The sequence below is a fragment of the Oreochromis niloticus genome, linkage group LG6 (genome assembly GCF_001858045.2).
Source record: "Oreochromis niloticus isolate F11D_XX linkage group LG6, O_niloticus_UMD_NMBU, whole genome shotgun sequence".
NCBI lineage: Eukaryota > Metazoa > Chordata > Actinopteri > Cichliformes > Cichlidae > Oreochromis > Oreochromis niloticus.
In genome coordinates this window covers 15,880,340-15,897,692 of record NC_031971.2, presented here as the reverse complement: position 1 = coordinate 15,897,692, position 17,353 = coordinate 15,880,340, and the positions used below count along the sequence as shown (strand labels likewise).

Below are 17,353 nucleotides of genomic sequence, written 5' to 3'. Positions count from 1 at the left end.
AATAGTGAATGCTCACCGAGACACTGTATGCACTCCAAGTGCCATAAGTGTAGCTCAAAAGCTCATTTGCACTGCCATTTATTCTGCAACAGCTTGCAACATTAGGATTACAAATTCATAATGAGAAAAACAATGTTTTATGGTGATGCCCATATTGACAGTGTGATTCATCAAAATTCCCTCTATGCATGCTGGTAGTGAACCATCTTAGATTGTAGATTGGGGTAAAAGAAAAAACAATCCAGTTCAAATTTTAGTAAAAACCAATGTGAGGCTTTACCAGTCTGAGTTAGCAAAGCCTTAATTTAATCAGTCTTCATTTCTAATTATAAAATGTGCCTACTCTCACGGACGATGCTTACTTTCTGCAATCCAGGGATACAGTACATCCTTGTAGCTGAATGTAGGGCTGTTGCTCGGAAAACAACAACACACCTAAAAGGCTGCAATCATTGCCGCAAAGGATTTGACTGTTTCAGGCTGTACGAACAACTTCAATGTACATATTACATGAGAGATCACTGAAGTGTTGGCAACTAGTCGGAGTGAATAAACTCGATGAACCTGACTCGTGCTTTACATCACATCTTACACTGTGTCTTGTTTATCTTAATGCCAATCTCACATTTTAACCACAATAAGGTAGATATCAGTCTTTTGGAAAGTATGCATGTGGTCAGACAAACTAAAAAATGAAGTTATGAATGTCACATTCCAGCCTTTTCCGTCTCTTAAAAGTCCGACATTACGGTATGGTGATGAGTCAGCTTCTTTCATTTTATCCAAGGTCCAGCAGCTGAGCAAGAATGTGAATAAAAAAGAAAGCTGCTGCTTAACAGTCGAAACCCAAAACAGCCCCAGACTGACTGTTACAGTGAAACAGGCAGTCCTAGCCAAGTCAGAGGGAGGCAAGCAGAACAAAATGCAGACACAGAACAGTGGCACGTTTGTCTATGCCAGGTACAGTGCAGTAAAATCTACCAGGAGAACAGTAAGATCAGAGGATTTTCCAGAGCTGCGGACTTCATGCTAAATCAACAGTGTCTTAATTGTTTGTCCCAAACACTCAACCACATTTCAACACATTCTAGTGACTATATGATAACTTATAACATCCACCATTCATTAGAATAAAGTAAAAGATAGATAAACAACCAGCTTTATCTAGTAAAAAGATTTCAGTACTGCTGGAGGTAAGTAAATATGTTTTGAGATTCACTAGTACATTCAGACATATTCATGCTAATATAATGACATTTATTAATGTCAGAAATGACACCAGAAGTACCAAAAATATATATTCAAATTCTTGACTTGAGTCAAGAATTGTTATTAAATTGTGAGTCACAAGTGTTAATAATCATTTTTTCCCCTTTAAATCATGCCTGCACCCGCCTTCACACCCATACTGCCAGAAAACAAAGGCCTGAAAGTTTGCAGGGCCGCCCTGCTTTTTCTTCTTGTTACACCACAGCGAAATGTATCGTAACAAACACATCTAACGGGCTGGGCTTTTTTAAGTTTTCTTCTGTTTTTTAAACAAATATGGGAAAATACGGGAGGATGGTGGAGGAGAAGTAAGAAAAAATACAGGTCAATCATCGGAAAAACAGGAAGGTTGACAGGTATGACAATGAAAACAATTTCAGCACCTACACAAGGGAAACTAATACTTTCTGCATGACTAGACACAACCCAAGGTCATGAAAAAAAGAGAAAGAAAAGTTTTTGTTTTGTTTTTGTGTGTGTGTAATTTGAACGCTGACCCTTTAATATCCCTTCAATTATGGCTTTTCTTCTCTCCTCTACAGAAAACCAGGCTCATATTACACTTCCTGACAAACATGTTTACCCCTTTGCAGCGCCAGACTAGTGAATTCTCTCTTTAGCAACAGGTTCAGTTATAATATAGTATCTTTTCTCCGAGCTGCCACTTGATCCTCGGAAGCTTCCTTTTACTTTCTGGGTCAGTGTATCACAGGAAGCTGCCCCATCCTCAATAACAGGGATTTTGTGGGACAGTCTCATATGGATTCTTCTAAATGCTTGACAAAGGACACGCACAAATCATTTAATGTTTTTTATCCCACAGCAAAGCAGGAAGCCCGGGGTACCCACTAAACATGTTTTTCTAGGTCATGATGGCAGCCATTTTAAAGCTTCACAAGTGTGAACGTGACTAGTTACTAGTAGTTACACTACTAGATATGTAGTTTGTAGTTTGTTAAATAGTTCAGTGCTTCACATGATTTAATATTATTTGCTATTAAAGTTACTTTGATAAACTCTTGAGCTAGTTCTCATTTTTTTTAATGTTTTTCTAGGAAATGAGAAATAGGTACAGCGATTTATTGAAATGTGTGAAAACATAAAGGAAGTAACAGTATCGAAGGCAAAAACAGAGTTCGTACAATTCTAACAACCTTGTAATGTAATATTTTGTATCACCACCTTTATTCGGTACAGGCTGAACTCTCTCAGGAAAGCTGTCTCCTAACTTCTCTAAGTCTTCAGGAATAGTTTCCAGGCTTCTTAAAGAACACAAAGCTATTCTTTGGATTTTGGCTGCCTTTTGTTCTGTTCTCTGTCAAGATGATTCCACATTGATTAGATCATGTTATTGTCCGGGTTCTGGGGAGGCCAGTCCATGACTGTGTGTTTTTATATCCAGGTATGCTTTTACTGAACTGGCAGTGTGTTTGGGATCATTGTCATGCTGAATAATGAAGCTGTTGCCAATTAAAATACTTTACACTTGGTATTGCATGGTGGATCAAAATATGTTGGTACTTTTTGGGGATAATCATTCCATAAAATTTGACGAAATCCCCCAAACCACTGGCTGAAATGCAGCTCCAAACCATTACAGAGCCTCTACTGTCATTTACAGATGAATGTAGAGACTCACTGTTGTACCTCTCCTGACCTTCTCCATATATATTGATGAAAACTAATCCGAAAATTGGAGTCCATAAGACCTGTTGCCACTGATCCATTCCTTGGGTAACGTGGCATACGTCAGTCTTTTATCCCCGTTTCCCTTACTTAAGAATGACTTCTTTACAGGCGTCCTTCCACTGAGACCATTTCTGATGATGCTTCATGAACGATATATGGATTAACTGAAAGGGCTGATTCATCTCTTGGGTCATGTATCAGGTTTTTGGTGAACTTTTTATTGTTAAGGACAGGAGTTACACATGCTGTTTATATGCTGTAGATCAGGGGTGGGCAACTCAAGGGCCGGTGTCCTGCAGGTTTTAGATGTGTCCTTGATCCAACACGGCTGATTTAAATGGCTAAATGACCTCCTAAACTTGCCCTTTAGTTCTCCAGAGGCCTGGTAATGAACTAATCATTTAATTCAGGTATGTTGGCCCAGGGTGAGCTCTAAAACCTGCAGGACACCAGCCCTCGAGACCTGGAGTCCCTCGCCCTTGCTGTAGATTGTTTTCTAGGCCTGCCAACTTTCCTTTTGTCTTCCACTTGTTCAGTTTCCTCAACATTTTTAAGGACACAAAAAGCATGCCAAGCCAAGACACGTCAAATTTTAAGCCAATGGGTCTTTGGAAATCAACTTGTTTGTGCACAAATACAATTTTATGCCCGTCAAACTGTGTTTTTCATAGATTCAACAAAATCTGGAACAAACTTGTGTTTTTGTGGCACGCTGGTGGGAACAAAGTGCCTAAAAATACAATTTAAAAATTGGTTCTTTGCTAAGTTGCTTGTTATGTATAGACACGAGATCTGTTCATCCCTTGAGGTACAGTAGATGCTTAAATGATTCCTCTGAAAATGGCCAGGTACAAGAACTGGACTGAAAGTGAATTAGAAAGGAGAACTACTGCTCAAGACCACTTCTAAAAAATTACAAGAACATCTCCTTAGCAGGAAAATATAAATAAATAAATAATACTTTTGCACAGAACTGATTTATTAATCTAGAGTGAAAACAAGACTAAACTAATATCTATGAGGTTCACTGAAGAGGCTCGAGTTCAACTTTACTTGTTACAATTTGCGATTCAGAAAATCGATCAGTGCTCGCTGCTTACTCAGATTTTTCGCATTTCTATTTGTGAATGTAAAATCGACAAAGTTATGGTTTTAAGTCACAGTCACACTTTTCTGAATCACGGGTTCTGCTGACGTAAAAGTGGATGCACCTCGTATGAGTGTCTATGTTTGTGTGTGTGTGTGTTTTATTCAGGGAAGAATGAAAGTGTTATGTAAAACGCCCAGAAGCCCCTCCCCCCCCTCACCACCACCACCACCACCAACAACAACTCAGCAGCACACAAACGCAGTTCCTTTGGTTTATTTGAGCCAACTATGCATGACCTACTTTGGGAACCTTTCAAGCTGAACAATTAACATTTTTTGGAAGTGTCTTCCTTCATGGCATCCCTTCCATAGAGAAAGTGACAAGACAAACACCAGGCTTAAACGTAAGCACTCTGGCACGAATACTTGGGCAAGCTCTAATTAAACATGAATGATAAAGGCATGCCTTGTTTGCTTAGTCAAATATATCAGGATACAAGAGGAACACAATTATATGCTGAGAGAGTGAATCGAAATGGATTCTCTCTGCATCCTCTCCACCAAAAATGAAATATAGATCTAATTGGGTTTTATAGCGCTGAATGAATAATATCCAGCCAGTGAAAGAGACATCACCTTGCATTTAGATCAACAAGCGGTACTTTCTTTATTTATGACAATAGCAATAGGCTCTTATGACCAGTTAATCTCTATAATTTGTGATTTAATATGCGCATATTTTCCTCTAGTTGCGGTGTATGACTAAATCGCCAAGCTGACCCACAAGGCTCATGACTCAGGAGATGTTCAAGAGCACTTGTGAGAAATCATTGAGACTTCTTGCATGCTAGGTAAACAAAGTACTTGGTGCACAAAAGACGGCCACAGCATCTCACACAGCAGCACGCCACAGAAATCAGGGCAACACACAGAAGCATGCACTATGCTTTGTTGCAGCTCCGGTATTTAGTTTCCACCTCCTTTATGCAGTTTGTTAATAACCTCAACAAAAGAAGGGAATGTCAGCGGTAGGTAATAGAGGGTAGATCTCCAACTACAGGACCAGCCTAGTGGAAATCTGGCCCTCTGTCACCAGACTGTGTTTCAGGAAGAAGTTCAAGTGAGGACAAGACAAGCATTGAAATCCCAGGAGCCTTGGCCAGCAGTAACCACACTTTTATTGGAGTGTCAAGTCCGGCCTAGAATGTGTGCTGTTGTTCTTGCTGTTGGCGACCATGGCGGCAGCGTTTTGTGCTTGTATGCGTGTGTACTTGTGTGTGTGTGCGCGCGCGCCTTCATGGCTGTGTGTGGGAGAGGCTGAGTGGGAACTTTTAACATGATTTCTTTTCTGTGCAACAAAAGCACCCGACCATTGTGCTACACAGTATCATCTGGGTTCTTTTAAAAAGATTACATCCACTGTAGGCATCTACTCCTACACTCTGGTAGCACAAGGTAAAAAACATATCCATTCATAAAAGCTGGAAAGGAAAACTGGCTTTCACTTTATCCTCATGGCTATGCTTGTTAAAATAAGGGGGGATATTCTGATCAGATGTGTACCCGATTTAGAGCTGTTTTTAAGATTATTTTATAGCAGGAAAAATAGCTCAACTCTTAACTAATGTAATTTTGCTCTTCCGGCAGGAGCCGACAAATGAATTCAGCGTTGCTGTGTTGGAGCAGTAACAGTAAAGGAAGTAATGGAAACAGAGCGTTTGGACAGAGCTGCTTGCAACACCAAATCTCGTAGAAGCGAAAGTAGAGCTGACAGAGGTGAAAATATGTCTCTTTACATTTTAATGGTAACCATTACTTCCCCCTTAAAGCACCATAAATACAGTTTGGGCAGCACGACAAGCCATAAACATAACACCGACATATTATCACCTTATAAAGTTGTTGCGGTGAACCTCTTAGCAAAAACTACCAGATTATCCAGCAAATGCAGACAAATCAAACAAATGAGCTTTTGTTTGATATGAGAAATCTCAACATTTACGCCCTTTTAGCTCTGTTCGGGTATACAGCCACACCCAACGAGATATGTGACTATTCAGCAGCTATACTTACTAGTGGATTACTTTATATGTCTGCTCACTGCTCCTGAGAAACCAGTTGGTCTATCAGTTTTTTGTGGAAAAGAGTGGCCCGCTGCTGCTGCTGCTGCTGCTGTAAACATGGTTCACACAGTCTGAAAGACCACACCAGGGACAGTTAATAGCTGAGAGCAACTGCAGCACAGCAATAGTTGGCTGTGATGGTACTAAAATTGCAAACACTACTGCCAAGTCAAGTTGGTGATAATTTAATGTCCTCAAAATGCTTAGATAACTGTGATCCAATTGCTCGAGTGATACCAATCAATCAGGAAAAGCTTGGTGTTGATTATTCAAAACTTACACTCATTGTCTTATAACCTAAATGAACACACTGGCCAAACAACACCATGAACATCTGACTGAACTGAGGATATCTGCAATACTGAAATTCTGTTTTGAAAAGAACAAAACTGTTTCCAAGCATAAGCCCATAAAATGGTTAACTATTACACAGAGAAAAGGCCAACAACACAAACACAGGTTACTATACATAAAATATGTACATTCATAGTCGTACGAACTCCTAAGTTCCATAAAATACATTTTCACTGCTCTTTACAGGTTTTCCTGAGCCGAAACGCCTCACGGAGAGCTTTTACCGTCACTTTTAAGGATACATTTTTAGACTTTAAGAACTGTAGACAGCTGAATTCACCACTTGGACCAGCTCTTACTATTCATACCTTGAATGCTGCCTTTCGACTCTGCTTTACACAGCCTCCAATCCACCCACACCAACCAGTGCTGGGCTACCCAGAAGACAGAAAAGAACTGAAAGAACTGGATCCTTGTGGTCTGTGTGTGTGTTCATTAACTTGTGTGTTTCTGCACACGTTTTGTTTGTTTTTTTCATTTTTTTCTAGACATTAATCTTTTTTTATTGCATTTCAATGCATCTGTTTTTACATCAATTCAAAATAAAAGGGGATAAAAATTTAAATACGTATGATGAGGTCACGAAAAGCATGGTTCAGGCAGTAACACTCTGTGGGCTTGACAAACACTGTGTGGATTCGTATTTGTGAGATCTACATTTAAAGTTGATTTAACTTAACAAATCCTATTACACTGAAAATCCAGTTTGCATCTACAAGCCGCGGTAGCCCACTGCTTTATTTTATTAATACGATTCACAGGCTGAAAATCTAAACCTATTTAGACTACTCTCTGTCCTTACTTTATTCTGTGCTCAATGTGAGGAGTGCTCGGCAGGACTGGTTTAGTTAAATGCTGCACTGAAGCCAAGAAGACAGAAAGCCCCGTACACGGATGTGCTTGTGCATTTTAGCGTACTGTACTTTACTTTTTTTTACGTGCAGCATTTAACTTCATTTAAAACACGTGTAACTCGATTGTAGAAGCACAGGCTCTCTACCTGTCTTTTTATTTAAGGATTATTCTGTATGCCGTCCCAATGCTGTGGCTAACGCATTTTGACTAAATTGGTTTTACGTAATATAGCCTCATTTTCTTCTAAATAAATAGCGCGTATCCTTTTCTCAACATCCTTTGAGAGCCCCTTAATAGTGGGCTGTTAACAGCTGGTTACACAGTCTCTTCCTAAACCACCAGACGTATATAGACACATGCTACAAATACAAATATCTATTATTTTGACATGGAGTTATAGTTTTAGATCTAGTTTGTTTTTTATTTATTTATTAATAGTTTTTGTCTACATGTGACAACTAAAATCTGCATGGCAACATGATATCTTCAATCCTCATAAAGCTAAACCCAGTGTATTAGTTAAAAAGTTCTATGCTATTATGTGCTAGTTCCATATATACATATATAAATATGATAAATCTCATCTTGCTCACGAGCGCATAAAACAGCACTCACGCTCGATGAGTATCAGGGCTGCACTTGAGACGTAGTTAACAAGAACTCGTACACACTCAAGATTAAGAGAGTTTTTCTAAAGCAGCCTGACATTCATTACATTTTATTACACAATAGAAGAAGAGCAACACTAATACTGCAGAAATCTGAACTTGCTCCTTGAAGTTTGCCAGAATAAGTGGTTTAAATGATATCCAGCACAATTAAATGATCATAGTCTTCACTTAATTACTACAATATAATTAAATATTCACCGGCACACATGAGAGCGCATATAATTAAAACGCTTGAGCGCAACAAAAGACAATATCTCTGCCACACTGTTATGTCTGCTGGGCAGACACGTGAGAGCCATTCCCCAGCACCTTCACCTGTAACGTCCTTTTCCACAACCCAAAGAAATAGCTGTCCGCTTCATAGTCAGGAACCCATAATGCACCGGGAGCCCCTGTGCATGCCTGGTGTTGGGGTTTAATTGGATATTAGTATCCAGCAGTGTCTGAATTAATCAAATCATTTCCATCCATTAATTTAGTGGAGGAACATACAATTAAAGCCTTATTAGCGCGCTCTCAGGAGTATGCCTTTTCATCCCTCTGCAGAACATTGAGAGTTGGCCAGAGTCCAGCGTGAAGCCTTCTCCTTGCTTGAATCTGGTGCCTCTTCACGATGGGCTCTCGTTCAATCTATAGAAACCGGCTGCGAGTTTAAAACAAATGAAAGTGTCTGTCAGCGCTGGGCAACTTTTCCTGTTGCTGGGCTGAAAGCTACAAGTTTCAGCCAGGGCTTATTTAAATTGAAAAAAGCATTGTTGGCTTCGAGTTGTCGGATTATGAAATTATAAGGTTAGCACTGACAAGTTTTAGAGAAATTCTATGTGGTGAAAAATTGCTGTGAAAACCAACACAAAAATGCCCTAAATAGGGTGAAAAGAGATTTGGAGATTTAGGCTGTGAGCAAACATAATCCAGAGCCCTAATGTAGGTCATTTTATGATCATTACCATATTTATATATCTTCAAAACTGCAGCGCACTCTACTTTTTTTCCTCAAAAAAATCAAATAAATACAGAAATGATACATTTATAACACATATATTAAATGAACATCTCTGCATTCAAGCTTCTAATAACATGTGATATTCCATTCTGGCTTTCTACTTTATCCTAGCATTAGGTTTAAATTAAACATCACAGAAATACAAATATTCCACGACTCCTTTTTCCCCCTTCCTCCTCTGCTCTGAATCTAAGTTAAAACATTTTGCACAAAGTAATCCAGACTGCTCAGATGAGCAGCCATTTTTAATTAAAACCATTTACAGAGGAAACCAAAGTGAGAAAAAAAGAGCCAAGGGATTTAACACTCTGTCATCCAAGGCTTCAGCGGATCAAAGAGTTTTAGTTGTGCTTTTTAATGGTTACGTAACATTTTTGCCTATGAAATATTGGGCCCGGGTACCATGCAGTCAGTCCAAAGCTGGACAGTACCACAGATTTTCCTGCAGTGCTCTTTTAAATTTCAGGCAGGATACACTAAGCCTGTGTTTATGCCTAAGTATAGCTGTCAATCAATACAGCACCAGTAGTACAACAGGAAACTGAAAGAAGGCAGTAACCTCTGAAGAAAAAAAGCAGTCTTGCCTTCTGCCTAATGCATATATATATGTATACAGTATGCATGTGTGTGTGTGTGTGCATGTATTGTATGTACACATGTATATTTGCATCTGTCTGCTTCCCTGTCTGCCTGACTGCCTGCCATGTGGCCCACCTCTTACTGTCATCCTGTCTGACATTAGGGCTAAGCTGGATCTCATTAGGACCAAGGTGGCAGTGATCCCGTCAACATCGCTTTGGCTCCTGCCATATGGGTCGCCTCCAAGGTAACGGGGCTGTATCAGTCTCCTCGGAGCTGCAAGCCTTGTTATAGCACATGCACAAACAAGCAGACGCAGGATCTACTTTCTAGACAAGTGTGTACGTATGAAGCTGAAAAGCGCGTCAAACGGGAGAAAGCGTGTAATTTTGATATGATAATCAGGCCAAATGTTTTAGATGCAGAAGAAATAAACACTGTCACAGATACACACAGGGGCAGGCACAGAGCACAGAGTGCTTGCTATATAGGTTTAACACATAAAAGAACAAAAATGACACCGAGACAAAAGAATTTTTTGTGAGGTGTGAACAAGGTTAAAAGGAATTCATCTGGTTATCTTGTGTCACTGAATAATGGTTATTATAAGTACATAAACCTTTAATTCAGGGGTGTCAAACCCATCGTAGATCACAGACCACATGCAGCCGAATTTGATGTAAGTGTTACATTTCTTTCAGCGTGCATTGACAAACTATTCATGTTTAATGAACCATCCGTTTACACAACAGAAGATGAGCAGAATTTTAAGGAATCTTAAGAAATTTAATTGCAATTTCAACGTTTTTTTCTGTTTTTCACATCATTCTGTTTACAGTCATTAGAAACAAAACACCAGTGCGTCGGCACGGCTCTTTGCCTTAACCACCTTCCCCTGAAGACGTATGGCTGGCTAAGGGTAACGTCTTTGTCAGTAAGCAGGCTGTAAAACCGATGATGTTTCAGATCTTTGTCTCAGATGAAATTAACAGTCCAGACAATCACTCCCATAACATGAGTCTATCTTAATGACCTGCAGACAGAATACTTCCTGGTGCAAAGTGCACTGAAAATTGCTGCTCTCCTTCTCCACGATTTTCACTTCCGGCGGACCCTTTCACGGGCCCGTTCTGGCCCGCACACCTCGTGTTTGACACCTCTCTTTTTAAGGTAAATTCTAAACACAACAATCAACCCCTTAGAAGCAGTAGCAATTATATAGATTACATTTATATTCTGCAGTAAATCATACTTCTAGTGATGACCTAATTGAATATCCAGTGATCAAGAGCTTTATTATGCCGGCTTTTTCTAAAATAATATCCCTCCAATCTGAATGATAGTAACTGAGCTGAAGAAAATGATAGAAAACGGCAGAGAAATCAAAAAGATCTGCAGAGTTTTTTTGTTTGTTTTTTTAAAATTAAATCAATCAAGAAAACTTTTGATCTAATACATGTCCATTACGGGGTTCTGTGCAACATCTCGGCTCGAGCTCAGCTTGGACTTGGCATGGTCAGTCAAACATAGCAAAGCAATGTACATCAAAATCCCAGCGGAGGCTCGGATACAGCGCTGCACTTATCTTACAGCAAGCGTCTGACTTTTATCAAAAGCGATCCAAGTAAGCAGGAAGTCATTTATGGTTTTGTTTAGTGCGTCTTTGCTCGAGCTCATAAAAACTGTGAATTTATGACATCCCCAAGCATAAATAGATTATAGCAAAGTGTATTTTATAAAGCACTAGGAGGCACTCGCTGTTATTTAAAAACATTTATAATACGTGCAAATTCTCCATATACCACAAACCATTCTTTGATTTACTGTAAATAAACAGCAGCATCCGTCACTGTTAGGCGAATGTAGCGATGTATTTTCAGCAACACAACCGTGTGTTTTATGGCTTACGGCTGTGGCATTCACTATTATTAATCGTGCTGATAATTCACCTCCTTCACATGCAGCCGGGACATTAGAATACACTGGAACCACAACAACTGTGTCAAAGTTCCACTATGTCAGATTGGCGGCTGTTATAGATTTTTTTCCCCCTTCGGCCTGTTTGTTTTGTTCCAGCCACCCCCCCACCACCACCACCCTCACAAAAATCAACTGTTTATTTCATCAGTTTGGCAACCAAAGCCTGTGATCAATCATTCATAATTTATAATGCTGCCAAAGGCCTAGGGCCCATAAAAGCAGATATTTGCATTACACAAGGTCTCAGCTAGACCTTCTGATAACAGACCAATAAATTTTGTTGTTGTACGTACACACAGGCTCCTGATAAGAAGCAAACTTTGCCTCTGTTTTACAGTAGAACACAGGCCTGTAATAAGAGAGACGATGATGTTGTGGTCACTTGCTGCTACAACAATGACCTGGACCCTGTCCTTTAATTCCTGTTCCCCCAGCCAGCATCCCGCTGCCTTTCCCAAGCCCTGTTGTTGTTGTTATTATTTTGCACTTCTCAAAGCAAACGCCCTAAATCCCCTGTGCAACACGAGTCCCATTACAAAAAAAACTAAACAAAAAACTGGCTCTCCATCTATGGGAGACCCTGGAGAGACATACTATTATACAGGTACACTGAAGAGAAAAAAACCCCAAACATGATTTGATATTTACACTAAACAGGCACACACAGACACTGCCTAAATACACCTTCTTCTTCCTTACCTCGACATGCCGTCCGAGATGCAGTTCTGACCCGGATATCCTTCACCTCTGGCTGCGAGAGACCCCTGGGACATGCCCGGGTGAGATTTCCACGACTCCATTAACGCCGTTACGGGTGAAATTAGATTCAACAAAGGGTTGGTCTGGTCCCTCATATCGTGCCGCGTGAAAGACATTGTTCCTTGCGCTCCAATCTGGTAATGGAATGAGTGTCCACCGGAATTAACTCCAACAATGGCGGATGTGGACATGCTGTTATTCTCTTGGTAATAGCTGCCATCAGTGGATTCCTGCTTAACCCCTTTAGACAGGACATTGTTGGAGAACACATCAGACTCATAGTTCCCATTCACAGAGGAGACAGGGGGTCCTAAGATACCAGAAAGACTGTATTCATCAATGTTATTCCTCAGGGACAGATAAGTGGTCTCAGACGCAGGGAAGAGGCCAATCGATGGTGACTGCTCACCGTAGGGCTGGTGATTCATACATCCCTCACTTTTGTTTGGCTCACTCTTAATCTGTGTGATAAAGGGCGTGCTGCTCGCGTTACATTTGGAGCTGCCTAAACACATGCTCCTGAAGTCAGTCCCAGGCTCGTTCTTTATGTACTTAACCATCCCCATCTGATCTAATCCGACGTTGAACACCTCCCCGTCTACCATCTCTACTTTAGGGAACTCGAAATTCTTGAAGTCCGTTTCTCTGGTCAGCCCCGCTGCTTCCGGGCTGTTGGTGTCATTCTGCACCAGACCCAGTCCGTCAGCAGGACTGGACACAGGAAACCCGGCAGAGGAGGGGTTCTGTGGGCTGCTGACAGTCATGGTGCCTGCTGTGGCCGGACTGGAGATGGAGGGCATTGCTGTGTTGCAGTTGTTGGTGGTGTTGCCAGAGCAGCTGCCAGCTGTTGGGCTTGAGACAGAGGACCTAATGTTACATGTAGTGCTGCAGGATGGAGGGGATCTCACACTACTCATGCTCTGAGGACTGGACATGGGAGACCTCATGACATTGAGCGGGCTGGTGAGCGGCGGTGAGCCCACGGTGCTGGACTCCACAGGGCTACATGTGACTGAATTCCTGCGCTTGATGTTGGCTAGAGTTGCAGCACACGAAGTCTGGCTGACAGGGCTACTGACAGACGAGCACAGAGGCGCAAAGCACGTAGGAGGACTGGTGGTAGACGACACCATATTGTTGCTGCCTCCAGGGCTGGAAATGGCACTGGAGGTTTGGGGACTGCAGGAAAGAGAAGAGGCCAGCATAGATGCTGAGCTAACCGGGGTCCCCGCGGTGCATTCTCTGGGAGTCGCGCTAGGCTGCTGGAAACCAAACGGCTTCAATTTGGGGCTCTTTGTGGGACCACATTGGTTCTCCTCTAAAGGCCGTCCACATGCTGGATACAGCTTTCCTGGGCTGGTATTGGCTCCCTGCTGGTTAAAAGCAAAATCTGCCTCCCTGGCAGCATTCATATACAGGCCCATAGACTCAGCCACAGTCTTGGAAAGCTCTTTGGAGTCCATTTCCTGCTTATGACCAAGGAGTGAGTTGTTGAAGTGTGGGAGAACAAATGGCTGGTTCTGGCTGAGCTGCAGCATTGGCTGCTCCTGCTTTTTTGTATTGTTGTCTTTGCAGTCGGTGGCCGGGCTTCCAGCAGGGCAGTTGACATTAACTATGTCCATCAGGATATCACTGCCAGTCAGACTTGAATCCTCTGTACTGCAGCAGTACTCCATAGTGCCAGGGACCTGAGGCCATCTGTTCTCTGTGTCCTTTCCATCAAAGAAACTTTGGTATCTTTTGGTCTCCATTGCTGGCTCATTGAGTTACCTAGTAAACATGGCAAACAGACAAAAAACAAACAAAAAAAAGGGTCAGTCGAGCTGCAATAGTTGGCAAAGGTTTTTAAGAGTATTTACTTTCTGATAAAGAGACTACGTAAGATTACGTTACATATTCAGGATTATGCAATTTTATTTCCCTTTAAAATCTAATCAGCCTCCTGTTTATAGCTTATAAAAAGTTGCACTTAAGTGAAACCTAACAAGGCAAAAAAAAAAAAAAAAAAAGTGGAGGAACTGAAAAATTTCTGAGTGTGAAGCCTCTGTTTGATTGTTTTATTTACACGGGCAACATTTTTTAACATTAAAGTATCTCATATTTTTTTGGAAAACAAGTTAAATCTAATAAAGTCCAAAATAAATCTGTACAGTATTTCCCTCTCACATGATTCAAACCCCTTATCGGCGCAGGGAAGAAGGAATGCAGCGATAACTTAAAGAAACCCAGACCACAAGGGTTAATTTATCTGTACGTGACGTCGCCTGGGCTTTTTTTTTTTTTTTTTAAATTCCCACCTCTACTGCGTCTCTATTGGCCAGTGCGGCCAGAAATCCAGCAGCTTCATCAGGCCCCATTCATGGATTGGCCCGAAAGCTGTCACTCAATAGTTATCGCTCATGCAGCCACAACATTGCTGCGACACAACTTGAATTGTTGTTTTAGGCGGCCGGAGCGGCTTCCCTGTGTGCTAAAATGATTTTACATCACTGGCAACAACCGGACGATAAAACACAACAGAGTGCATTCATTTCTGGCTGATTTGGGGTTAATGTTCAAGCTATTTATTTTGCATGCAACGGTGCAAGTCCGCGAAGGGCTCGCAGCGAGCGGCCGAGATATCGGCGTTAAAGTGTTGCTGTCTGCAAAAAAGACAGGCTGTCCTGTGCACATGTGCAGAGACTTTGAAAGTAAAAAAAAGAAAAGAAAGAAAAAAACCACCCCGAACAGCTGTCAGACTCATAATTCCCCTCCTTGTTGTCCTGCCGCGATCGCTCTGCCTTTGCAGGACATGCACAAGTCTGCATTTTGCGTGTGCGCAGAATACAAAAAGTAGATGAAAAAAGAAGCCAAAAGCCTGTCCGTCTGCTATATTGTTTCCGTTTTTCACTCCTTTTTTTTTTCTTTTTGCTTTAAAACTCGCATGTATTGCTTTTGAATGATTACGTGCACTACGATCAAAGTATGAATTATTTAAGCCACTTTTTTTAGACAGAATTTGACAGCCCTGTACATATATATATACATGTATATCTCACTCTCCGCAGACAGGTGAGCGCATGCACGTTAAATCCACGAACGCTGCTCTAAATCACGGTGGCGATTTCCTAAAGTGCATAAACTTCTTGGCCACTTTTATTAAGGAGCAGACACGGAGGGGAGAGGCTAACGGTCCCGGTTAAAAGTTATTAGATTTCTCCTCCACAGCACCAAGGCTAGTGTCCGTAAGTATCCAGTTCTCCCGACTCCAACTGCGAGGGGGGCTTGCTTTCATTATCACCTTGAATTAAAAATGTACAGTCAAAACACAGGGCTCCGTCCGTCCTTACCTTAATTACGACATTCAGAGTTGTCAGGTGGCTGTGTTGCTGGGCAGCGATAATCCAGAGGACAGAAAAAGAAAAACGCAAAAAAAAAAAAAAAGAAGCAAAGTCAATAAATATCAACCAACGTGCTCTCCGCCCCCCACCTCCTCACCCCTCTACTCTTTCCAATACATTGTTGCCAGTTTGACAGCTAGACACACCGGAGAAGTCTACTGCGTATTATCACTAGTAATCCTCAACAGCGAGCCGCTGCTCCTGACAGGACGAAACGACAGCGATGGGTCGGACGGCAGCGACGGATAATCACACTCACATTATGGCCGTAAGAAAAAAATTTTTTTTTTCCAAGATTGACGATTCTGGAAAAGAAAAGAAAAAAAAACAGAAGAAGAAGAAGAGTAATAAAAACAAACGAAGGAGTCGAGTCGGACTTGCAGTCAGAGCGACGTCATTCTGTGCACATGGACCCTCCTACTGCAACGAGTGCAACACAAACTCCGAGGAGGAGGTGGGGGGGGAGGAGAGAGAGAAAGAGAGAGAGAGTGGCAGAAGGGGAGGGAGGGGCTCGGAGCGCAGGTAGACGGAGCCGTCTGGAAATAGGGCACCGAGCTGTGTGAAAGAAACTCGTGTGATGGCGACAGTAAGGCTTTCGTGATTTCATTTTTTTTTCGTCTTCTTCTTTTTGTCTGTTGAAGTCTTGCAAGTTTTGTTACGTTATATTTTCTCTCTCTCTCTTTCTCATTTGTGACTTTTCAATATTAGTCATTTCTGCCAACTGACACTTCGGAGATCCCGTCACGGTCACGCATAGCAATTTTAGACCACAAGAAAGTATTTCAGGTGCTTTCCCCGCACGACCCCCCCTCCCCTCCTCGTCCACAGTGAACGTGGAGCTAATGAGACCCTCGCGAGTGCTGAGAGAAGACTGAAATCAAGTCGGTGAGAGCGTGACGGCTGCCCCCCACTAGGTGGAGCTGCTGTTCAGAAACAAATTACAGAGTGGTCAAGCTGTCACTTGATTTCGTCCATGTCAAACTATATTAGAAAAAAACCCTCTAATCTCTAATGAATCCAAATGCACACTTTCTGCTTTTGCGTGTTGACCTGTAGCTCTCTCTCCACATCATCTGTCTTCATAAAGAAGAAAATAATAATAAAAGTCACATAGAATGTTTCCTATCTGAGTGTGGACATTCGGACACCTTCTTTCTTTTAAAATGAAGTGCAAGACATCCACTCATCCCTGATGGTGACACATCCGTGTCCATCTGGTCACTGCGTGTTCACGCTGTCTCGCTGGCATGTCGCACCTGACATTCGGTGATGAGATGATTACAGTGCATGGTTAACGTCCATAGGTGCCTTCACTCGAACGTAAAAACTAAATAAATAAATGTTCTCGGGTTCGTCATTTGTGACTCTGTCATCTGGATTAAGCTGCTGTTTACATTTCACGACCCACATCTCATGGTGTTGACTTTGGTTTTACTCCAGCAACATCCAATAATCAGTTTAATCTGTGGAGTTGTCAATCACACTTTGTAGGGTTTTTTTTATTTATTTGACTGCATAACAGGCAGTGTGTAGGGGTTTCGACTGTGAGGGTGGCGCTTTATACAGCAGTTCCAGCGTTTCTCTTCGTTGCTTGTCTGGATA

General features: G+C 41.7%; 1 protein-coding gene across 2 annotated transcripts in view; it reads right to left on the bottom strand.

Moving 5' to 3' along the window:
- The window catches only part of nr3c2 (nuclear receptor subfamily 3, group C, member 2), an 87,743-nt gene extending 71,546 nt beyond the window's left edge, over window positions 1-16,197 (bottom strand). Inside the window, exons 1-2 of one of the 2 annotated variants that reach the window (XM_003449674.5) lie at window positions 15,701-16,197; window positions 12,312-14,141 (exon numbers count right to left, since the gene is read on the bottom strand). In XM_003449674.5, coding sequence (XP_003449722.1) covers window positions 12,312-14,122 — 1,811 coding nt within the window. In that variant the 5' untranslated portion in view covers window positions 14,123-14,141; window positions 15,701-16,197. Of the gene's footprint in view, window positions 1-12,311; window positions 14,142-15,700 lie in introns of those variants that run through there. The other variant, XM_025907629.1, reaches the window with a different exon arrangement.
- Between the last annotated feature and the right edge of the window lie 1,156 nt (window positions 16,198-17,353).